Here is a 25,157-nt window from a genome sequence, read left to right as displayed (position 1 = left end):
ACATTCCTACTTTGAGTTTGCCAACTTAGGTAAGTTATTTGTAACCACTGTTCAGATTAAACAGATTTCTGAGCTAGACCTCTCAGAAAAGCAGACAGAGAAAACTCTGCCACAGAAGGGAATTCACATTCTTTTTCTTCATTGCTAGAAAATAAATTTGTGTTGGGGGTACAGGAATCCAGCAATTGGTTTATAAAGTATATATACATCTGCTATTTGGGAATGGTAATTTGAATATTAAAAAATAATTAAACTAAATTGATAGACATGGGCTTGGAGCCCATGCACAAAGCAACATGAACAAATACTTTTATTCTCTGAGAAACAGATAGCTAATAGCCTGCCATGAACCTGTATTTCATTCTCTAATGATATTAAAGGGTTCAGAAACTGAAATCAAAATTATAGAGGTGAGTATTGCACAAATGAGGAAGGAGTGCCAGAATTCAGATTTTAAATCTGGTACAGTACAAATCAAGCATTCTTTTAGAGAATCACTGAATTATCATTGAAATTATGTGTCCCAGAAGTCAAAAGCTGGGTCATAAGAGAAGCAGTCAAAAGAAAAACATTAGCAGTTGTGTGCTTCCCTTTGCAAGCAATGCTACACAAAAAATAGCTGTGTTACTTAGAAGTAAAAATAAATAAAGAAATAAATGTAACACCTCAGAAAACTGTGGCAGATCTAAAAGAGAAAGATAAAAGTTAGCTTAAAATTAGTTGCATGAAGCATTTTCCTAAACTTAAATTGGAGCAAAGTATTAAGACTTACTTAGAAAACCCCGTGACCTTTGAAAATATTTTCTCTATATGATTTAGAAATCTTGAATCTGTATTTCAAAGCAACTCAAATGCTCAGGTGTTCCTGAAAGTTTGCCTTGCCTTCAGGTTTTTTAACAAATGAGTGGGATCTGCAATGACCAGTTACCACACACAGGAATATATCCCTACAATTCACCTGCACCAGCTGAGTCCTGAAAGCTTCCAGCTGACTGCACCATTTAAGAGCTTGTTAAGAGTTCTCTAGGGCACACTAAGATTTCAGATAGGTACACCACACATGTTTCACAGAGGTCACAGAGCACTCATCAATTTCAAACAACAGCATCACACTCTTGACACTTCACAGCTGCAAGGTATTCAGCTGCAAGTAACATATATCTTTTACCATAAAACAATCAGATTAAAATTTATCTGCTATGTCTGCAGCTATAATGATTTTTAAACTCTACTTAAAAAATGTTAATGGCATTACCCATGGGAAACCTTATAACTTCATAATATCCAGGAGCTTCTGTTCTCTTCACGGGTTCCATGAAGGGCCAAGCGCTTTGATGGCTCTTTGGTAAAGAAAAAAGTAAGGTATCTAATATGGAAACTAGATATTGGAAATCATTTTAAAATCTTTAAAGAAAGTAAACTAGAGCTAGCACTCACCTTGACTTGCTGCAGGATGGTTTTTAACGTGCTGTAAAGTTGATCTGGATCCTTGGACTCCTTACTTGAAGGAAAATATAAATACAAAAAGATTAGTTTGAGTCCTTTATCTTTGTTCCTACAATCTACATCTTACCTAAAAGCAACTCCAAAGTTTCATGCATTTTATGGAAGAAATAAAATTTAAAACAAGCAAACAAACCCAAACAAAAATCCTCAAAAAAGAACCCCCCTACCCAAACCACACTTGCCCATAATAAAAAATAAAATAAAAAATACCACCAAAAAGCCACTTGTAGATTATTTGATTTCCAGTGGATGGAAGTACATACTAAGTGACATTGTTTAAAGACTTTTCTCACAGGAATATCCCAACTGCTTCAACACTTTACTTTGTGTAGCACTTACCCTCTTTCTTTTCCACTTGGTTTCCAGCCAGTCTCTCCTGTACACCAACAACATGAGATATTATATGGGAACTACAGTAGGTCAAAACATTAACTGAATTATTGCAACTCAAAGAAGAAAAGCCATTTCAGCACTACTGCAGTAAAATGGGTTTGTTTTAATAAAAGCTACTCCTAATAAATAACATAACCATCTAGCCCGCAGCTCCATTCAATTTCCTACGTGATTCTTCCACCAGACTGCTGAAAAGATTCTACAATATTTCTGTATGAAACACATTTCTTTTCAATAATTCAATACATATTTTACTGCAACCCACCCCTCGAAAGAATAATCGTGACAAAGTTATCCAATCTGATTCCCCAGGGACAATGAATAAATTGCAGAAAAGCATAGCCAAAAAAATGTCCCCCAAAATATGATACTTAATTATTTTAAATTCTGTTTTGTCCTGTACGTTCATGCCTAGCACAGAAATCATTGTTGTTTGGGAGTACAGTGCATTAAAATGGTGCCAGAGGGAAAATGCTGCCTATACTGTGATACAAATCAAAGAGGGATCACATGTAAGTAAAGTTATACACACGTACATAAAAGAGGATCAGCCTGGGATGCCTTGGGGAAATCTCAAAGACAGCAGTTGTAATGGAAATACAATAATCTTCACAGAAATCAAATCAGCAGACCAAAACAATTACATTCTAATAAAAAAGAACTATGTGGCTACATTAGTATTTCTAGTCTTGGACCTTTCTTGGGCTATTCTGCTTCTGTTCTACATTAAAAGAGTTTGATACATACTAATGCCAGGAATGCTCTCTATAGGAATCTGCCGTACTCCATCTTTGAAGCAAGAAAGGCCAGGATAAACTTTTCGGATTTGAGCTTGCTTCCTTTCTATGAGCTTTTTAATGATCTGTAATAAAGCAGCAGAGAAAACAAAAAATAATTTATTTGGTCTAAAGTCAGCCAGAAGATTAATGCAAAACTGTGGTGAACAGAAACATTCGCACATCCTAACTTTGCAGTCCTTTTCCATGAAGCTGAAAATGGGGCTGAGCTACCTGAGCAAACATTGATCCTGCAAATGAAGCTACTGAGTCTCTCAGCTATTTTGGCACAAATCTAGAAAGAAAGGAGTCATTGCTGGCTCTATTGATCACAAGCTGCACAGCTCTTGGGAAGACAGGAGCAGAGGTAGAGAAGGAAATTTTCTGGAAAAAGGTTTGAGAACTGGCTGTAAAATTTTAACAACTGCAACTTCTGAAATGCTTCAGCACAGCTGGTCAAAAAATTCAAGGCACATAGTGAATGCATGTATTTTTATGTACATACATATTCATATTCCAATATTTTAGAAATTAGAAACCCATTCACTTCAAAATCTCCATATATATATCTGTAGGAGTTGCTTATGTATCAATCAAAGATACTCTCATCAAAGATTTTCTCTGGAGGATGTCAGAATGATTGACTCTTCAGAACCAAAATTCTACTCTCTCTTGCAAATGCTAGGGAAAGGCTTTTCCCACTCCAGGGTACACTCTGTTTTACTTTGCAATCTTATTACCTCAAATTCTAAGCAATTTGCTTTGGTGCTCTTGATACCCACTCAGATACTTATTTAAGCTTTGTGTGTCCTGGATATGTGACTTTCAAAACTTTGTAACTTGGAGTAAACAAATGCACAGCCATGCACACTGCCAGTCTGACAGAATAATTTCTTTGGAAATAATAAAAATGGACATATTTTTATTTTTAAGGACCTTCACTCCCTCCTACAGAGTATTTCCTCTCAAAGAAGAGGAAAAAGTTAAATTCAGACTTTTTTTTACCAAAATTAAAAAGTCAGGTTTGAACAATCTTGAAAGAACAAATTATAAATACTATTTCTTTAAAAACCAAGGGAAGTATTTAAAAACAAGCGGGAATGTCATAATTATTTTGCTAATAAACTGCTTTATTATGTAGAATATTATTAAGGACTAAATAAAAAACAACCCACATAAAATCCAAAAAGGGACAAACTGGAAATTAAGACAGTCCACCCTTGATTTATATATTTTTTAAATGGCAGAAAAAAAGAATCCTCTTTCTTTCAAGTAAAACAGGCCATGCAATACAAACACTCCATTTAAATGTCACTCTAATGAACACTACTGATATGGGAGGGAAGGAACTGACAAAGTCATTACAAAAAATCAATCTCACAAGATTTTGCTTAGTTAACTACCACAAAATTGAACTGTGAATTACTCCTGAAAATACCAGTACTTTAACAGTCTTGCTCTTGTTTAGTCAGCAAGTTAGAATTTCATGCTTCAACTACAAAATTTTGGCACTGGGACTTGAATGAAGGGATTATTCTAACTAATAAAAGTATGTACTCAAATTTAAGCACCAAAGCAAAGAAGAGAGCTAACCTGGCACCCACTGAACTGTTTCTAAACATCTGAATAGAGAGTAACATTCAACATTTCATTTCAACCTTCACCTCTTTTTGCTTTTTGATGATGACAGAAAATTCCGTGTAGGGGATCCTTGGATTTAATTCACATCCCATTAATGTGGCACCCTCATAATCCTTGATGTAGCCAACATATTTTGCTTTTGGTACTTTAATATCTTTGGAGAAACCCTGAAAAAGAAGAAAAAATATAACTTAAATTGTCATTATGCCATTTTCCTTTTATGTTTTTGTTTTAACTGAAATGAATGAGGATTGAGAACCAAATTCATCATAATGTAAAAATGCAACAGTGAGTTACATACCATGGTTCAGTGTTGCATGAACCTTCTCATGGGAGGCACTTGATAAAAGAACAGTTAATTGCTAAGAAGGGCAACTGGGGAGATTGTATTCAGTTTGAATGTGTGAAGAGTAGATTGTACCAGTTTTATATGCAGAACCATAGAACTGGCTGGAAGGAACTTGAGGAGGTCATCTAGCCCCATCTCAGTTCAGAACAGGTCTCATCATATCTGGCTGATCAAGGCCATGACCAATCCTGAATATTGTAAAAGGACAGAGATTCCACCACCTCCCTCAGCAACATTTTTCAGTATTTCACCACCCTCAGGACAGGAAAGGAAAAAAACAATTTCTTTCTACCTGGTTGCAATTTCCCATTATTCAGGTAATCTTCACTGCCTAATGCTGTACACCTCTGAAAAAAATCTGACTCCATTTTGCTGACCAGATAGTTGACACCTGTTTATCAAATCTACTTTACAGAACAGACATTGCCATCTTTCCTGAATTTGAACCTCATGCTTCAGATCAGGAGGAGCTGTAAATGCAGGTCGGGTAAGTTTTCATCTATCACAGGTATGCCTAGTCCTTCTTTATACTTCTTATAGGATCAGTGAATGAACTGACATTTTACTAGTTTTTAGACTGGACAAATTATAGACTATACCATATACTTATGTTCAGATGATTCCAGCAAAGTAAAATGTATTAGAAGCCAAAAACATTACATGAGATGAGCACATTTTATAGATAAAAAATACACATGTAAAATTGCACTATATATTTTATCCAATTACTTTGTCATGCCTAGTTATTTAGTCAACCCTACTAGATATAAAACTTCTTGCACAAAGTAATTTCTTGCATTGAACTTACTTGTTTTTTGAAGTAGCCGATAGCATATTCATCTGCATACGTGAGAAAGTTGAGAATGTTGTGTTTGATGTGGTACTCCTTCAGATGGTTCATCAGGTGAGTCCCATAACCCTGGGTGAAACATAGCAGGAAAAAGCCATGACATATTAGAACCTGCGGACCCTGGGTTATTACACACTGTTTTTCAAAATGCAATCTTTCCTTCAGATCCTGTTTAAAAGACTTTCTCTTAATTAAGTGGGTGTTGCACACTCAAGAGCAAACTCTTTTGAGCCTTGTAGGGGTACCTTTGTGTGTGACCCAGCATGGAAGTTGTAATTCAATGTGCCCATCTCTTTTTTTTTTTTTTTTTTTTTTTTTTTTGTTCCTCTTTTAAATTAGATATCAACCATTAAAATCACATACTTCATCCATAACAAAACTGCACATACTGTAACAATAGAACATCCTTTCTGAGCCATATCACTTCAAAACTACAAAGCAGTAACAATACTGAAATTATTCCAGTGTTCTGTGCAGCTGTAGTAAAACAGTCTCTGCCTCAAAGAATTTATTATCTAAGCTTATCATAAGCATAAAAAGGAACAGTGAACAATTACCATAATAAGGAGCAGAAAATTATAGAGTCCACAATCAAATAAACAGCTACGCCTTCTGACTGCACACAGGTATGATTTCCATTTAAATTCAGCCCCAAAGTAAACAAAAGGTTGCATTTATTCACATTGCCAAGGAAGCTATAGTCATCCCCTTCTGCTGTGATACGAAGAAATGTAAAATAGATAGGTAATCCCATAATAATGTTTTGTTCCTGCAAATGTTTCCATTTTCTTAAAATGCAGACTAACAGGACATTTAGAGAAACATACACAGATTCCTTTTGGGTACTCTGCACTTCAAAACTGGGAAAATTTTTACTTATGTAAAAAAGCCAGAAAAAATTACTTAGAAAATTTAATTTCTGATTTAATTTACAATTTCATAGACCCAAATATGGTAAGTGCCAGATAGGAAACGAAGTCACATACAGTAATACTTAAAATTATTTTATAACGGAGGACCAAACTACCTAAAAACCAATTCAATTTGTATGGGAAAACAATTCCTATATTTTTTTACTCCAGCCTCAAACTGAATTAAAATAGGAATATATTTTTCCTAAGACCTGGCAGGTCACCCATGTGTGAACATTTTTTTTTCTCAGTTACCTGTTGACAGGGTCAGCTCAGTCAGAGCAAAAAGCGGGAAGGCAAATTTTCAGAAACACTCAACTGATACAGCAAAGCACCCAGAGGATAAAAGAATAAATAGTGTACTATGCAGCCCTGAGGGCAATCTGATGGGTCAGAATTATCTGCTCTATTATTCTGAAAGCTTATTCCTAGAAAATCACAACACACCTTTGGCAGCCTCACCTGTGCAGTGCAGTTAAGCACAACTTAGGCATATTCTGTAAGGATTTGCATTTGCTAAAACACTCTGAATGCTGACAGGTCATTGCTTAATGTAGGGAAATGCTCCTCTCTAACACCAGAATAAAATTAAATATAACCTGAGTATTAACAGTTGTTACAGACTTTCAATCCCACTGTGTTACTCTTTTGCACCTGGGTGTACAATTTTTGCATGTTAACTGCTGTACACTCTGAATTAACCCACATCTCAGCTCTCATTTCTTGAAATTAAAATCATGAAGCTAGAGCACCATCTAAAGGCAGAACACTGAACCAAATGGTGAGTAGCTGGAAAAGCTGGAGGAATCTCATGAATTCACACTGCTCTGCATCCTTTCAACACAGATGCTAATTCTCAAAATTCTGAGAAAATATTGTGGTCTTAACTCAAAAAAGAGTGTACAGAATTGACCTTGTGCTTATTTTGAGATGTAAAACTACACCTAATTTTTTTATTATATCTCATTTAGATTGAAGTTATGTAATGTCACAAAGTCCCTGAACACAAAGTACGGCCCCACACAAGCAATACATATCTCAGTCAACCACAAGATGTTACACTAGACAGAGACACAACTACTGGGGACAGAGGCATGAAAATTCCAAGAATGGCAGGCCACTATTGCTCTGCTGAGAAAAATTTTATTTAATTAATTAAATACAGGTAATCCTACTATTACGATGATGATGCTAAATCTGCACATTTTAGTTTGATTTTTGTGTATTGTTTTCAGAATTGCTGTATCTTTCAAAATCTATTTCTGTCTGGCAACTCAGCAGCATATTCAACATGACTAAAAGTATGAGGAGCACATGCAGTGGGTGAATGGGACTCAATTCTATTTAATAAACAGTAGTAATACAGAATTCTTTTTACCTTGACTTGCTCATTGGAAGTCACAGCACAGAAAACAATCTCTGTAAATCCTTGGGAGGGGAACATCCGGAAGCAGATACCACCGATAACACGACCATCTTTTATTAATGCAAGGGTTTTATGTTTCCTGAGCAGACAAAAATAACAATCACTTTAATTCATGTACATAGTACATCAAGTGCCATTAACCTTCCTTTTTCAGAAACTTGATTCACTTCTTTCCATGATGATAATGCAATTCTGTATGCCTGCTAAGTTAGCCACTGTATCTATAGAAGAGTTCTTACTTTAATATCATGCTTTCAATGTACCATAAAGGTGATCATCACAGAGCAATCTCCTGGCCTTGCCAAGTACTCTGAGATACTCAGGTAATGCCCAATAAATAAAAGTTGTATTGCTTTTATTGAATCTATTGCTGATAGTTACACCATTGCACAATTCTCAGGGTGATTTTATCCAGAGTAAATTAGAAGTTAATGGAATTACAGGAGAGCAAGTCGTTTCTAAGGGATTCCTGTTTCCTTGCATGCAATCTCCATAGTTAACCTATCAGTCTCAAATACAGCTGATGAAGTACGAGAGAACATTTCTTATTTCTAATCACACGCTCCTCTGGGAATCAAGACCAGAATAAATATCCATTTCTGTTGTACTTAGCATGACTGCCAGGAAAGATGCAGCAAGGTGCAATCTCAACTCAAGGATAAGGAATTTTAGTATAATCCTCAAGGTGTGAAAACAGTGCACCATCCTTTAGATTATTCAATATACAGTATCATATGAATCTTATAAATGATACAGTCAATATACAGATGATGTATTTCGGGGAAAACAGTTGGTGCCAAAAGTGACCCCCTGCCAAAAAGCCCAAAGAGTAGTTATATTATATATGCCACCATTGGAAAAGATTTTATACTTATTATATATTCTTTTTTCTTGTACATATTTTAGTGGTTTTTTTTTTTTTTTTTACTTGTGGAATGACAGCAGCCATGCAGCAGCTTGAGCTTTTGTGGTGGTTTCACCCTGGCTGGATGCCAGGTGCCCATCAAAGCTGCTCTATCACTCCTCTTCTCAGCTGGTCAGGGGGGACAAAATGTAATGAAAAACTCATGAGCTGAGGTAAGAGCAGGGAGAAATAACAACTACCACCACAGGCCAAACAGACTTCACTTGGGGAAATTAGCTGAATTTATTACCAATCAAAATCAGAGCAGGATGACAGAAAGTAAAACAAATCCTAAAACTACCTTTCCCCTCCTCCTTCCTGATTCTCTACTTTCTTCCCCAAGCAGTGCAGGGGAATGGGGTTATGGTCAGTTCACCACATGCTATGTCACAGTTTCCTCCTCAGGCACAGGAGTTCTTCCCCTGCTCCAGTGTGGGGTCCCTCCCCTGGGCTACAGGAACCACAGTGGCACAGGTCCCTTTCCATAGGGACACAAGTCCTGCCAGCAAAGCTGCTCTAGCAGGTAGTATGGGCAACTCTCTTCACAGAATCTTCCAGGAGGCTGCTCCAGGGTGGGCTTCCCACAGGGCCACAGCTTTCCTTCAGGCATCCACCTGCTCCGGCATGGGGCTCCTTCACGGGCTGCAGAGGGACACGCGCCTCCCCAGGGTGTTCACCATGGAAGGTTAAACTGGTGGAGCAGTTCATGGAGAACTGCAGCCTGTGGGAAGGACCCAAGCTGGAGAAGTTCATGGAGAACTGTCTGGCATGAGAGGGACCCCATACTGGAGCAGGGAGAGAGTGTGGGAAGTCCTTCCCTGTGGAGGAAGAAGCAGCAGACACCACAGCAGAACTGATTGTGGCCTCCATTTGCCATCCCCCAGCACTGCTTGGGGGAGAAGGCAGAGAATCATGAATGCAACTGAGTTTGGGAAGAAGGGAGACATGGGGCAAAGGTATTTTAAGATGCAGTTTTTATTTTCTCATTATCCTATTCTGATTTGATTTGTAAAAAATCAAAGTATTTTCATCAAGTTGAGTCTATTTTGCCTGTGATAGTTATCAGTGAGTGATCACTCCTTGTCTTTCTATCCAAGAACTTTGTACTTTCTCTCCCCTGTCCAGCTGAGATGGGGAGCAGTGGAGCAGGTTTTGTGGGAATCTGGCATCCAGCCAATGTCAACCCTCCACCGTTCCACAAGAAGCCATTTATTATTAATACAGCCACGAAGAAGGTAGTTGGGTACAACCCAAATGGATTGACCAGGAGTTATGAGGGCTTGAAAAGATGGCAAAAGCAGAGGCAGAGCTGCTCTCCATCCCTCCTCTGCTGCAAACAGCACCAGACTCCCTCTGCCTCATAGGGCAGCCCCCTGCCCAAGGATACCTACGGATCAAAGACCAAGCGGGTGATGTATTCCTTCGGCATCCGAGGCAGCTGATGGGAGAACACGTTCTGCAAACCAACCAGCCACATCATGATCTTCTTGTTGGGCTTCTGGTTCAGGGAGTTGCCGACCACGTGGAACTCAATCACCCCCCTGCGCTCCTCCAGCCTGGCGGCCTCGTCCCGGGCCGAGTGTGCCGAGAGGAAGTTGGTCTGTGCCACACAAACGAGGAACAGAATCACAGTTTTGGGACTTCACATCCTCTGACAGAGCAGCCTTAACGAACAAACAAATAAACCCCACTCTCTTTTTCCAACAGAACTGCCAATAACTGCCTCTGTAATGTAGCTTTGCAGAAGGGACACCATCAAATAAGCCAGATGTAAGTCTGCACTACAGTCTACAAAGACCAATCTGAATTTATATTGATACAGATTAGATAACAACAACAATGGTTATGACTCAAAAAGTTCCAAAATCCCGTGAGGGATAGCACACATCTAGTTAAAGCCTATGCCACTAAGTTTTCATATTTGCTTTACTCTTAGCCAGCTTGGGCATGACTTGTGGATTCGCCTACACATACTGCAAATCACACATTTTAATGGCAGCACAGGAAAAGTAGGTCTTTTTCATTTTATTAGTGCTTTCCACTATCTCTACCACTACTTTAAGAGCTTAAAAAAATATTTCAATTCCTACAGAATTTGCTGTTACATATCTAGCAATTGCATGTACATATCTAAATGCTGATTAAATTAATACAGAAAATTTATTTAGCTTATTTTTTTCAAGATCATTTTACAATGCCAAAACATCTCTGTATGCACATACTGTTTACTTTTTTGAGCAAAGTTTGGCTGCTGGGTTTCTAGTCACTGCCAGCCCCAACAGCCAGGCTGGCACAGCATTTGTAATATGCAGAGCCATCAGTCACAGTGCATCGTTTGAATAAGAAATGTAGGTGGTTCCAAATCTTCAGCAGCTTCTAGCTAAATCTTGGCAAATGAGCTGCTGGCAAAACATAGCCTGGCAGAGAGAACAGAAGGAGGAAAAGCCAGCCAAGGAAAAAAAAGTGCAATTCTGTGCATGGCACAATTCTGCAATTCTGTTTGTTTTTCTCTTCCAGACAAAAAAAAAGAGCAACAGGGGAAGACAGAGCAAATAACTGTTTAGATCAGTTCCTGCACCAGAGAGAGGTTTTAACTTTGGATCTTTCATTCTGCTGCAATGCTTGAACCCTATTTAACCTTAACAAATCACCTTTTTTTAACCTTAACAAATTTTTTATTTAAAAACTAAAAAAAAAAAAAAAAAATAATTAAGGTTAAAAAAATTTAAGGTTCAACCAGTGGAGCAGTTAATGAAGAACTGCAGCCTATGGGAAGGACCCATGCTGGAGAAGTTCACAGAGAACTGTCTGGCATGGGAGGGACCCCATACTGGAGCAGGGAGAGAGTGTGGGAAGTCCTTCCCTGTGGAGGAAGAAGCAGCAGACACCACAATGGGAACTGACCACGGCCTCCATTCCCCATCCCCCAGCACTGCTTGGGGGAGAAGGCAGAGAATCATGAATGCAGCTGAGTTTGGGAAGAAGGAAGGCGTGGGGCAAAGGTATTTTAAGATATAGTTTTTATTTTCTCATTATCCTATTCTGATTTGTAAAAACTTGTTAAGGTTAAAAAAATTTGCCTTTTTTAACTATTCTGTAACAAAAGCACCTTGCAGGATAACCTGAGATCTATGTTCTTACTATTAATAGTTTACACATCTCTTTGCTAACTGTACACAAAGCATTAAAAAAACTGTAGAAGTATTTTTCATGTTAATGATGTATTTTTTGTTCCCCAAATCATACCCTTTCAAAGTCTATTTTTCTTGACAGGACTCTTAGCTTATCACATTCTACCCATGTGGAACATTTACTAAGAACAGACCATTCACAAACAGACCATTTGCAACACCAAGCCTATATCTCACCTCTGGCCCAAGCATTGCTGCAGGATCTGTAATTGTTGACATTACTTCATTGATTAACTCAATGGGGATATCTCCTACAACCCTTGGTCTCTTTGAATCCTCCAGAGAATAGGGTTCATTATTTTTCCTCTTTTCCCCTATGAAACAAAACTTGGACAAATTAGAATTCACCAAAATGTCACAAACAAGCACTATGAAGTCTAGCACGTCTGTTATATCCTCTAGTTTATATGACAAGTTTGAGGTTTGGTTTTTTTGGGTTTTTTCTTTTGGGGGGGGGGGTTTATCCCTATAGACAAGGAGAAATAAATGAAACCTGGAAAATATTTATCACTTCTCAGTTTTCGCTTTACACTGGGGTATTAGCATGAAGCAGGAAAAATATACCTCTCCTTCCACTACACCTCTGTGAATTCACAGTTAAACCATTTGCTTTTTCTTTTTGCTTCAAAATCCTCTGCATGGAACCTCTGTGCTGCTGTCTTGGAAGGTCAGTGCTCAATTCACAAATTGCAGTGCCTATTTCTTGATAACACAAAATCCCCTTTTAGGATTCACTGGAACTAAATATCCATCACAAAATTCTTTCACCTCTTCTGTAAACCAAGCGGCCCATACAGTCTGATGTGTCATACATATTAAAAAATCCATATAAAATTTCCAAATAAAAATATACCAAGTTAATTATTAACTGCCCTACTGACTGCTGTGCCACATGTATTATACAACAAAAGAAACTAGTTAAATTCATAGAAGAACAGACCACCAAGGACTAGCAGAGGTACAGCAACAGAGATCCAGCTGCCAGCTCAGGATTATCCCACTCATTATCCTACTCATTCCCACTTCTGAGGGACAAGTAGAGAAATGACCTTAAGGAAAACTGCAGTTTAGGAGCTGCCCTAAGTTTCTCTGTAGTGAACACTGAGACTCAAAGTTCACTTTGGTTTTGGTTTTTCTCCTTCTTTGAGGACTCACTTTACATAAGCTTGGGATCATCTCTCTGACCTAACAACCTCTCTTGACAGGCTCATTAATCCTGAGATGTTTGAAAAAGGATTTATTAGGAGAATTTATGCATCCACCAACTCTTTTCCTTGAAAGGGTTTTTTTTTTTCTTTGACCTAACCTCATTCAGGTTTTAAATTTAACCTAGTTGGTATGTCTGTGTTTTTCTTCACTGCTCAAATGTATGCATTTTCAGTACCTTGAAAGATTGAAAAACCCAAATGTGATGGCTCCTTCTACTCCACCATCATTTAAATGAAACCTCTCCTCATGACTTACAATAGATGTACTCCAAAGAAAGTATTTTTCAAAAACCTCTGACACCACCAGACCTGCCCCCATTTTAATTTAATTTAAACAAATCAATGGGGGTTTTTTTGCAAATACAGTTGTGATTTCTGTTAGTTAAACATTACCATAGTGGAGAAAAAGGTATGTCTGTGTAAATCTTTCAGCAAAAACACCTCAAGTTTGCTAATGTAGAGTGAAGGCAAAGGTTAGCATATACTGCAACTACTGATAATATCAACAGAAGTCAAAAGGCAAGGCTCCTTCTCCATTACCTAAGTTTGGGTCAAGGGCAGAAGAAACTTTGCAAGCTGGACTCATATTCCCACTGTTGGATTGCTCCAGAGATGAAGGACTTGCACTGTATGCAACAGATCTTGCAACAGGAGGCGGACTGATAACTGCAGTGACATAAAAAACAAATACAGAAAAAATCAAGTCACGGAACCCATCCTGGTGCTCATGGAAACACTGTCCCAAAGATGGACACTCACCACCCAAAAAGTAACAGTGAACACTGTGCAACAGAGCAACACCACCAGCTCCCAGGTAGAAACATTAAAGCTTTATCTCACTGTATTTTTCTAAACTGAATTCTACCTAAGGAGGGACTGCTGGATAACAGGGATTGCAAACATCAGGCTTCATCAGTTCACAGTGCTGAGCTGAAGCTAAGAAAACAAACTTCTTTCACATACCTGCCAAGCCTGCTGGCACTTAGCTTCATGAAAAGGTTTTTTGTAGGGCTCTATTGAAAAGCTAAATCTCATCATTCAGCTCCATCTATCCTATTTACAGTGCTCTAAGACTGGTTGGACAAATCAAACTCAAGAAAGGGAGAGTTTCACCAATTAAGAGAATGAAACTATTATTTTAAAAGGTCACAGATTAACATTTCTCTCTCTCTAATATATACATTAAAAAAGCCCCACATTAGTTCTAAATCATGCAGTTTTTTCCTTTGTGTTACCCATCACTAAGTGCAAATTACCTGTCTGGATTCCCAGCTGGCCAGTTCTGGAACTGGACACCATGAAATCCTGATCCCAAATAGGAGAATTCTGGCTGTACACTTCTTCTTCCAGCATAGACAGAAACCTAGGTACAAAACCAGGCAAAATAGCAACTAATGGGATCATTCCAAACAGGTTCTTTTTCAAAATAAGCACTTGCAATGTTTTTAAATTAAAAAACATTACTAAGTCAGCAAGAAAATGCTGTTGGCCAGTGCTATTAAAAAAAACCCCATACATGCAAAAATCACACAAGCCAGAGTGGACATGAAGTATCATAATTCAGTAGAATTCTTTCACTTATTAAACCTTACCTCTGATTACATGCAAGTAATCTAATTTGCAAGTGCAGGAAGACAGTTACAAACTACTTTTACAGAACAAAATTCCACCAATGAGAAAGCTATGAGTTGATTGATGTTATACAATGATGGCAAATAAGTCTGTTTTGATAAATAAGTATTTTGCAGATGCATTTGCTTTCTGCCTTTGACAGAATCCCAGTGTTATTAACAATGCTCTTAGCAAGATATTTTCATTCCTTTAAGTGTCCTATTGTGACTTTCAATTGCATGTTTGTGGTTGCATAACAGTATTTTTAACCTTACTTTGGTACAGCTACAGAAACAGCACCATGTTAAACCTCTCTTAGCATTATTGAATTCCACAGATCAGACTGTCCAGCACCCTCATCCTCTCAGGGCTAATACACAATTCCCTCCCAGCAGCAAGACAGCTGCTTACCCTACATTGCACAAAAGGGGTTTTCAGACCAGAAGTTGACATGGCTCATTGCTGTTGTACACGTTGCTACTCTCTGGAGTCATCTACATGTATAGAAACTGTTCAGGACTGTTGAGCAAAACTTCCTTGAACAGGATGGGGATTTTCAGGATCCAGTCAGACTCTCATACTGTACATACAGGACAGCCATACCTAAGCAATGTGCAGAGTTTGCTGCTGTCTGTGCAGCTGATGATGGCTAAAAAAGTGTGTAACAGTGACCTGACCATCTGTGACAGAGCAGAAGGACAAATTCAACTTTAGCCAAAGCTCCAATTCCAGGAAGCACAGAGGCTCTGCCTTCAGCCCCATTAGCCACTCCTTCCTAGGCATGCACAGACACAACCCCTGCGTGCTCCTTTTCCCAAAAGGAGACCCAGGGCAGAGGAGAGCCCTGTGCCAACGCCAGGCTCCATCCTCTGAGACACACGTCCTCTGCAGGGCTCACTCAGAACAATGCCAGAGGAAAGACAAATGATTCAGATAAGTACGGCCCATGAAAGATATAAAATGTTATTCATATTCCCACAGATCACCTGCAAACAGTACTTGTCTTTTTCTCCCCCAGCAGAATATCAAAAGGAATTATGGTGACTAGTAATGCTTTTCAAATTACTGCAAAAGGCTTTAAAAGGCAGTGGAAACAGGAGCACATGCACACCTGCTTCCTCCACAAATCTGCTCCTTGCATCAGTGGGGTGTCAAGTCCTTTTCTGTATCTGTTTCAGGGCCTGTATCCACTCTACCCCAAAGACACTGTACATATTTTTCAAAGTGGTAAAATAAATTATCAATTATAGGAGGACAAATCCCGGCTCTACTCAGCTTAGGAAAGTTCATGTTGTTTTTCATTCCCCTGAACTCTAACCTATCTTCTGGCACAACACAGTAGCTTGCATAGATAGCATCAGTGCTACCAGTCTTCTGTAGGTTCAGTTCATTTGTTGTTAGGAGGGACAGGCTTTTAAAGTATGACTTGGAGAACCATCCTACCCTTGTAAAACAAGGATATATTTAAAGTGATACACTATTTTAACAGGAATTCATTACAATGAATGATCCTGTCATCATCACTACCCCTCTTTATCACCAGTAAAAGTGTTTGAAATTAATAACTATCGAAGTTGAGCATGTTTCAATACCGCTATAGGTAATTATTGCTGTTTTATTGTGAGAGATTGTCATCAACATTCTAGTACTGGAAAAGATACCCAGTATGAAATTTACCAGTTTAGGATTCAATGATGCAGTTTTATACTGACTCCTCTCTAATAACCCCATCTCCTCTGGGGGTGGGGTGACTACTTTGTTCACTATTACAATGTTAAATTAAACTGAAGTTCTTATAAACTCTGTACAACACTGCCCCTTTTTAATGCTCCATCACCAAAGCAGATGCAAGCACGTTTCTGGAGGTCCATTGTTTCCAAGGACTACAGAAAAAGAAAGTAAGTGACCTACAATACCTGCTAACAGGCAAACAGTACAATCCCTCAGCAATACCAATAATCCTTTTATTCATATTTTTATAAATTTTCACATATATATATCCATATATATTCATGTTTTTACTTTCATAAAGTAAACCCTAGGACAAAACAAAGCAAGCAATTTTCTATATAAAATACACTAATCTAAGTTATGGCAGTAAAGAAAACTGCAGTATCTAGTTGCTACTGAATAAAAAGATAAATTATTTTAAGCTGCAGGTAATTTCTCCCTTTCCACAATGAAGTTGCTGGTTAACTTTGAATGCAGGCACACTGTGACCCCTTACTTTGGAAAATGAGTGAGGATTAGTGTTCGTTTTTCTTGAGGAAGCTTGTCCTTTTCCTGCCTGGCCTGCTCCAGCAGTTGTCGTCTCATTACAGTAAAAACAGAGCGAAGCAATGTCCTACCAAATACCTGGGTGGTTTCATACCGAGGTAGACTGTCACAAAACTGAGGGACATTGCAGTAACAAAGCCACCTGTAAAGAGGAAAAAAGCCAGATACTTATCACCACCTAACATAGGACTTAATGCAATAAAACCACTACCCACATCATTTACAGCGCAGCTGAGAGCTATATGAGTGTATAAATCAGTTCCACTACAAGGCTGGACAGAGTTAAGCATTTATATTGCCCAGTTTTTTACAGAAATGACAACCAAGTACTTTTAAGTTTATTTTTCTCTACAGTCTAGTTTACACAAAGTAGTCTTGTTCCAGAGAATAATCATAGATTACAGACAATTCATGGGTATGTCAGGGATTCTCTCCACAGCTCATCCATTCAGCCTCACACTTCTCCTGCCTCTGACTCCAAAGACCCTCAGCACAGCCTGTTTTACCCTCTAAACTTTTACCTTTCCCCACATAGAGGCCAAATGAGTGACACTTTTAACTAGCTCCATCCCAATCCAACTGGATTCCTGCCCTGGTCTTCCACCAGTTGGCTTCTTCCCATCATACCCTGCCTTGTTACTCTTTCATTACCAGTATCTCCATCCATAATAAACTTTTCATTGAGGAAAATTACAGCATGTCATGTTTCCCTTCTAGGAAAAGAGATTATGGTACCAAAGAGATAACTCAGGAGTACGCTGCCTATGTACATCACAATATCTGTTAATTCTATAAACAAGATTTTGATATCTGTGTAAGTGAACAGTCATTGGAATCTGGAGCTTTAGCAGAATCAGACCACAACCACTATGAAAGCTCCAGCAATGAAAGGAAAATATTAGGAATTGGATGCAAACATACTGTGCTGGATCTTGCACACATTTCCTCATCCAGACCCAAAGTACAGCCTGTCTCGAAATGTTCTCCCAAACTCTTTTGCCTTAATCTTTGCAAACATGTGTTGCAAAAGACTTGTGAGATAGAGCTGTTCACAGACTTGTACTCCCTGTTCTTAGCTGATAAAGCACAGCTCTCAAAACACAAGAATGCATGTGAAACTCTGATGAAGTTTCATTCAAATCCTCGGGTTCTCAAATGAAATTGGAACTGCAAAAAATTCAGGTGTGCCCATGGTGCCCAACAGCACCTGAGCAGTGCCTTGGATAACACAGAGGAGAGAAGCTCACAAGGACAAGTGAGATTTGGTGGGAAGAGCACTTTGGGTCGTGGGGGGACCTTAGGGACTGTGGGTGGGATAGTTTGAGAAAACACAAGTGACAAAATAACTAACAACAAAAAACCACCAACCAGAACCAATTATCTATCAATTCCTAATAAGATTTAACTCCTACCACCCCTGGCTGACCCCACTTATCACAAACAAATGGAGGTCAAACTCCCACCAAACGTGGTCTTAGGAGCACCAGAATTACAAGTGTCCTTTATGGTGACAGCACATCTAGGTCAGGCACAGCAGTCTGCTCTGTCACCAGCCAGAGTCTCAACTCACACCAGGTTTGCTGCTGCTCTCCCCCATGGAGAGGAGGTGTGTGAGAGGAAAGGCCACCAGGAAAGCAGCCAGAAGGTGGTGCTCACCCTGGGCCAGCAGAGATGTCCGGGGCGTTCCTGAGAACAGCGTGCTGACAGAGGTTAACTACCTGCTGCCTGACCTGCAGGACCCTGAACTGCTCTCACTGAACTGCTCACTGAAAAAGGCACTGCACTACTCCTGTGAGAAAAAGAAAATAAATAGAGACGTTTTTTTATCCTAGCTCTTCATCCTCCAGCGACTCAGTTATTCCTTTAAATTCTAACAATGCATTAAATGGTCATAACAAGAACTGTAATTTTAAGGAACCTAGTAATGTCTGTTCCCCATTTAGCGTTCAAGCACTTGCAAAATTAGTTTGATTTTTCAACTCCTCTAAGATTTGATTTCAAACAGTGATGCTTTACAATGTTAAATGTTATCTTCTCTCTTTTTCTTTTTTAAGTTGAATAATAAATAGGGAACTTACATGAGGCTCAAATATTAAGACCGAGAGCACTTGACAAATACAAACCTTGCAGAGGCATTGTTAGATACAAATGTTCCAGCCTCTACTCCCCATTCTTGGAGTATGGGAACACTTGGGACACTCTCTCCAAGTGTTCCAGCCTCTACTCTGCAAGTAGAGTAAGAGGCTCTAGAGATAAGACCCAAGGATGCATGTGAAACTGATACAGTCTCACTAAAACCCTTAGGTCATCATGTTAAATCCACATCTGCAAGAATTCACAAGGTCCATCTATGGCATAAAGATACTGATGTACTCCTGAATTTTGAACATGCCCTGTTTGTAAGGAAGTCTCCCAACAAGCAGAAGCAGCATTACCTGGTATAATTCACTTTATACCCCGCAATATCATCATTGGGTGATCTCAGTCTTCGCTGAGAAGGTGTCTCCAGGTGCCAGTAGTTAATGCGGTTCAGAAACATCTTAGCCAGTTCCACTATTGTTTGCCTTTCCTTCGAGGGTAAGTGGCTAAATTTGTACTGCACAAAATTATTCACACCCTTAAAAAGTAAAAAAAAAAAAATCTGTTTAATAATTTAGCCATAAATTTTACAGAAGCAGCCCCAAACATTCCTCACTTTATGTTTATCATGAACTTGCATTGCATGGGAAAGAAAAGAAATATTGGAGACCATGAGCTCCTTGCTCAGCTACTCATGCAGATGCCACAGGCTGGTACCTGTGTACACAGCAGGAGGTACATCCAGGTATTTTTAACCTGCCCTCAGCAGCTGATGGAAAGGAAAAGAAGAAATTCCTTTTTTCCTTCCTTCTCAAAGTCAAGGAACAGAGAAAGCTCTGGTAGGCTTTAATCCATACATAAATCAACTATCACCCTCAAAACTCACCAGCTACTTTTCAATAATAGATTAGGGCTTATGAAATTCTACTTAAGTTTAGGTCTACAAACCACATTATTTCTTCAAGAAGTCTTAATACCTCACAATCATGTCTCCTCATTGCACTTTGGACACTGTCCAGTTTGAAGAAAAATCTACTGAACATGATTAAAATGGGTGACTAAAAGCGCTGCAACACATATATTTTATAAGCCCATTATAATACTGGGGCTTAGCAAATAATTTGTTTGACTGAGTGGCTGAGCTGCCAAAAACAGAATTGAAAATATTGGTCTTTTTAATAGCGAAAATTATTTCAAAGTAAGATGTAACAAGAACTATCCTTTAATCTCTATGCTTTATTTTCTTAAGCAACTTGAACATTATGAAGAAATTGACAAAAAATTGCATTGTACAAAACCTTTTTAATAGTGTATTTTAAGGATTAGGAGTCATGGGGGATTACATACACATTTTTTGTTTATAGTCAAACTAAAGGAGAAATTAGAGTGAAGACTTCTCAGAAATTCTGCAATAAAGTGGTTTGATCTTCCTACATGATAAGTGAGAGCTGCAAAGAAATAATTGCTACAAGTAAGAGTCTTCACATTTAAATTATCCTGCTTAACAATAGAACACCCATTCATCCAGGGATGGGAAAACATGGAGCTCCTGTTTCAGGGAGGTATGTGAGCCTCTGCACTAGTCTCACTGGAGTTCATGGGCCCACTTCTCTGCCAGGAGTGCATTCTTAGGAGCTTGCTTAACCAAAAACTGAATTTGTCATATGTTCTTTATCTACAGAGAGTCACAAAAGCCAATTATTCTTTGGTTTCAGCTTTGTTTTTTTCCTGTGTACCCTTTGAAAGAGAAGGCTATGATCTCACTGAATTGGACTGCAACATTTTTCTTGATATACAGAAGGCAAGCTTCATTTTAATATTGGATTTCAAAACTTCAACAGAATTTTTCATCACTTGAAACAAAGAAAGATTAGAACTGCCCACACAGAAGTAGCATTTCAAGTTAATTCTCTAAACCCACAAAAAAAAGTCACTTTCATTAAAGCCTAAGACCAATGACGAGAAATAGAATACAAATAATGTAACTATTGTACAAACACTAAAAGGAGAACCAAGAGCAATCTCCTATAGCCCCCTATTTGGTCCTGAGCAGAACACAGAAACATCTGCAAAGTGCTTAAAAAATGCCATGTTTTCAAAACCAGTGCTTACATTTACAAAAACAAACCACAAAAAAAATCTCAAAACAAGCAAAGCCTCCAAGCCCCTACCAAAATAAGATTTTAAAATATGTAAATAAACAACAACAAAAAAACCCACCACACACCAACAAAACCCACATTTTGACTCTTTACCTGTTCAATGCTAGGTTTCTCAAATGGGGGACTTTCCAAAGATCCTTCTACTACAGGTTTTCCCATCTGCAAAATGCACTTCCTCAAAAGCTGTTACAAACACACAAATTTTTAAAAGTTAGTGTATTTTCATACAGAGAGTCAATGGAAGTCACAAGGGCACAACACACTGTGAGCAGTGTTGGAATTCTCCTGGCTATATATATATATCTGCTTGTTTAATCACCTGAATTTGTAATTACTAAACTTCACTGTTTAGTGAAGAAATCACCTTCTTTGAAATGTGTACAAAAGGCTCCTCTGAGGAAATGAAGGCAGCCAAGTTACCATTCATGTCTACTGACTCTTCCTGGTGTGTCAGGGAAGGAGGCTGCAATTTATACATGGGACTCAGGGTCAGTTCCTCAATCATCTGGATGGCTTTTTGGAGTAAGAATCAGTACATTGCCAGTACCAGAACATCCAGCCCACAGTTACTCAGTAGAGAATCATCCTAGAGAAAAACTGTCTCAGCAGATAAAGTCAATGCATGCCTGAATGGCAATGAAATTGGCTTATATGTGAGAAAGTGAAAAATCTGAGAAGATACTCCACAAGTTCAGCTTACTTTGAACAGGTAGAAATAAACTTGCTTGGTGTCTGCATCTTCTTCTTTGTGGACACAGGTGAACAGATATTCCACATCCAATACAATCCCCAGGAGCCTGTTCATTTCTTCTTCAGACACATTCTCCAGGTGAGAAACATGAGCAGCTAAACAGAATAAAAACCCAGATTTGTAAAAGGCTACTGAGAGGGCCCATAGCACAACTGTACCCCAGGAGATCTCCACCTAAGTCTTAACTGTAAAGGCATTGACCCTGTAATAACCCACTTAAACAGAACACATCTTATCAGAGGTAACTGAAACCTGTGTCACATCACAGCAGTTTGTAAAGGTTGACCAGGGGTGGCAACTTCCACAGCAGAGGAATGGCAGCTGCTTGGAATCACATCATCTGTTAACACTTGAGGCTGACTACACAAGTCCTGCTTGTATGAATATGTTGCGCTATATAACTACATACATTTTTCTCCTAGAGCTATGCATTTGAGACAGGGTTTCTTGACTTAAGAAAATAAATCCAAAATTTCCATAAATTATGTAATCCAGATGTAAGCAGCACCTTATTTCAGGAAGAATGAAAAAAAAATCCAGTTCCAAAAAATGCCTTTTTGTTTTAAACTGGGCATTATTGGCTAAGTCCCTTGCTTTCATATCATGTAAGATCAAACTGTACTTTGTGCACACTATATTAACAGAGATTTTGCAGACTGTACGTGCTCATTTGTTCATTTCCAAGTGACAAACTCCCTTTTATCATCTCCAAAGGTAAATACAGTTCCACATCTGTAATGTTCAAAAGCTTGAGGTTTTCCCTGTAAAACGGGACATTCATTTCGAGCTCGTTTGAAGAACTGGCCCTGGGAAGAAGGAAGGCAGTGTAAAACAAAAAGTCAACTCCCAGAAAGAAGATATTTGCATTACAAAAAGCAATGATTTTAGCTGACTCCAGGCCAATGTAGATGTTATGCTTATCCTTTCCTCTGAAAATACAAGAAAATATCCTTACAAAGAAAGAGAAAAATACTTTTAGTTTCAGGTATATTAGCTTTTTATATTTTAATAAATTTTATCTATATTTACTTCTCAAGATAAACATATTTTTTCAATGGAAATCTGACTCTTTAGTTGGGGAGCTGGTGAGGAAAAATAACACTTGACTTGAAAACGATCGCATTTATTTGCCATGCAGCAAAGATGGTTTGTTTTGAGAAGTTTAGTGTGATACCAAAATGTTTAAATTCAATACTTTTATTTGGTTTCAAGTACAAAGTACACTGTAATGCAGAACCTTAAAAATATGACAGCAACTGTTTCCACTTAAATGAAAATTTATAATATAGTGTCTCAGGCACATGGCCATCATAAGCTTCCTTTGAGGATAAATATTCTGGGCAGAATAAAATCATTTAACTTCTGTCTTTAAGAGAGGTATGAAGGGTTAATACCCCCAGCAGTCTGTCTTGATCATTTGCAAGTAATAAATATCCTTCTAGAGAGCTTTGCATTAGAAACTGATAACATACCAAAGAAACCTTGCCTTCAACAAATGAATAAAACATCAGCATAAGAAGCTCTTTCTATGCAGTTTCCATAACAATACTGAACCTTGACTACTTAGTGGTGTTTAAACATTTTATTAAAATAGAGAATTATTACCTATGCCGTGAATCCAAACGTTAAGTGTATTACCAGCATCTGTTTGCCAAAGGGACACCAATGTTTATACACCAGGCCAACAAACTATCTTTATTCAGATGTTCACTGCCCATTCCCAAACTCTGTGGCTGTTAGTAAGTGGTTTATTAAAAATAAAGCTTTAGTACACCGACATCAAATACTGCATCACTCTTGACTAGAGTTACAAGTCCCAATCACATGCACTGCCCAACTGGTACACCTTTTCTCAGTTGCTGCTCTGCCTGAAAAAAAAATTAAATATATCTCATGTATCGGTTGCTAGGGCATGCACAGAAAAGCAAGCAGAAAGAACCAGGCTCAGTGACGGGAAGACCTGCAACTTCAGCAAGCAAGCACTGGAGTGCACAAATTAGGAACAGTGAAAACACAGATTAACAAGGAATGTGTCCAGCCTATCTCAAAACACTACAACCAAGAAATACCCAAATATGCTGTGTGAAGGTGCACAGCACGTGGAAACCCAGGGCAGTGGGAATATTTCTCTGTCTGCTCTGGGGTGCCATGATCCCCAGGGGAGCACTGACTTTTACCCTCATTCATGGAGAAATTTTCCGAGACTTCAAGATAGACTGGAATCCACAAAAGTGTGAAATAGATTACAGAGAGTAGTGTAGGCGTATCACTTGGTGAGAAATTTAGGTTTTGGGATTTTTAGTATGTTCTGGATGGAAGCAAGATGGAAGGCACAGCGTGTCGTCCTGGGTTTCTTCTTCATGCTTCTTCTTCCTTCTTCTTCGTGGGTTTGGGTGGCATTTTGTTATTGGGCAGAAAAGTCTGTTTTTCAGGCTCTTTGGGATCACTTATTGGGTTAAAAGGGAAAGTAATCTAGGCGTCAGTTTAGTCTTAAAAGACTTTGGAACAAGAGATTGTTGGCCATTTTGTGCCTTCTAATGAAAAGCTGCCAATCTCACAGTAGTGAGACTGTTTTACTGATAAGAAATAATAAACACTTGAGTCCAAACATGAACTACTGTCTCAAGTGCCTTCAATACAGACCCAGAGAAACCAACAACAGCAGGAACCAAAGACAGTGATAGGGAAAAAAAAAAAGAGACTGAATGCATATAAGGTGTATTAGCACATTAATTATCTAGTTTTAAAAGTGATTCAAGACTAACAGCATTTATCAATTTAAAAATGCACCCTGCAAAACAGGAGAAATAATAAAATAGAAAAGAGTCTCTGACCATGCAACACCTGGTCTTGTGGCTGGTGGACAGTGACTACTCCCAGCATCTAATCCAGCCACAGTGCCAGAAAATATATCATCCAAATAAAAGAAATATTCATTAAAACAACCACATTGAGCCAAACTGTGGGGCTGAGCATCAAAAAGATATGAATCTATTATGTTGTAGATAAGTAGACAATAATACACACAATCAAATAGATTTATGCACCAAAAGCTGCACTGGCTTGAAGATAAAACAACACCCCCAAAAAGAGACATCTCAAGCAAGATAGTATGTAGGATT

At 38.5% G+C, this 25,157-nt stretch overlaps 1 protein-coding gene across 1 annotated transcript in view; it reads right to left on the bottom strand.

Moving 5' to 3' along the window:
• Window positions 1–25,157, bottom strand: part of KAT2B (lysine acetyltransferase 2B) — a 40,503-nt gene that overhangs the window by 3,854 nt on the left and 11,492 nt on the right. The window contains exons 3-17 of the mRNA XM_059466255.1: window positions 21,985–22,130; window positions 21,378–21,467; window positions 19,479–19,660; window positions 16,994–17,185; window positions 14,412–14,518; window positions 13,696–13,821; window positions 12,125–12,261; window positions 10,148–10,356; window positions 7,805–7,931; window positions 5,474–5,584; window positions 4,340–4,483; window positions 2,647–2,761; window positions 1,846–1,882; window positions 1,438–1,501; window positions 1,256–1,340 (exon numbers count right to left, since the gene is read on the bottom strand). Of these exons, the coding sequence (XP_059322238.1) occupies window positions 1,256–1,340; window positions 1,438–1,501; window positions 1,846–1,882; window positions 2,647–2,761; window positions 4,340–4,483; window positions 5,474–5,584; window positions 7,805–7,931; window positions 10,148–10,356; window positions 12,125–12,261; window positions 13,696–13,821; window positions 14,412–14,518; window positions 16,994–17,185; window positions 19,479–19,660; window positions 21,378–21,467; window positions 21,985–22,130 (1,872 nt within the window). The remainder of the gene's footprint in view (window positions 1–1,255; window positions 1,341–1,437; window positions 1,502–1,845; window positions 1,883–2,646; window positions 2,762–4,339; window positions 4,484–5,473; window positions 5,585–7,804; window positions 7,932–10,147; window positions 10,357–12,124; window positions 12,262–13,695; window positions 13,822–14,411; window positions 14,519–16,993; window positions 17,186–19,478; window positions 19,661–21,377; window positions 21,468–21,984; window positions 22,131–25,157) is intronic.

The sequence above is a fragment of the Ammospiza nelsoni genome, chromosome 1 (assembly GCF_027579445.1).
Source record: "Ammospiza nelsoni isolate bAmmNel1 chromosome 1, bAmmNel1.pri, whole genome shotgun sequence".
Lineage (NCBI taxonomy): Eukaryota > Metazoa > Chordata > Aves > Passeriformes > Passerellidae > Ammospiza > Ammospiza nelsoni.
The sequence above is the reverse complement of the archived record's forward strand: the minus strand, read 5'-3'. Positions and strand labels throughout refer to the sequence as shown.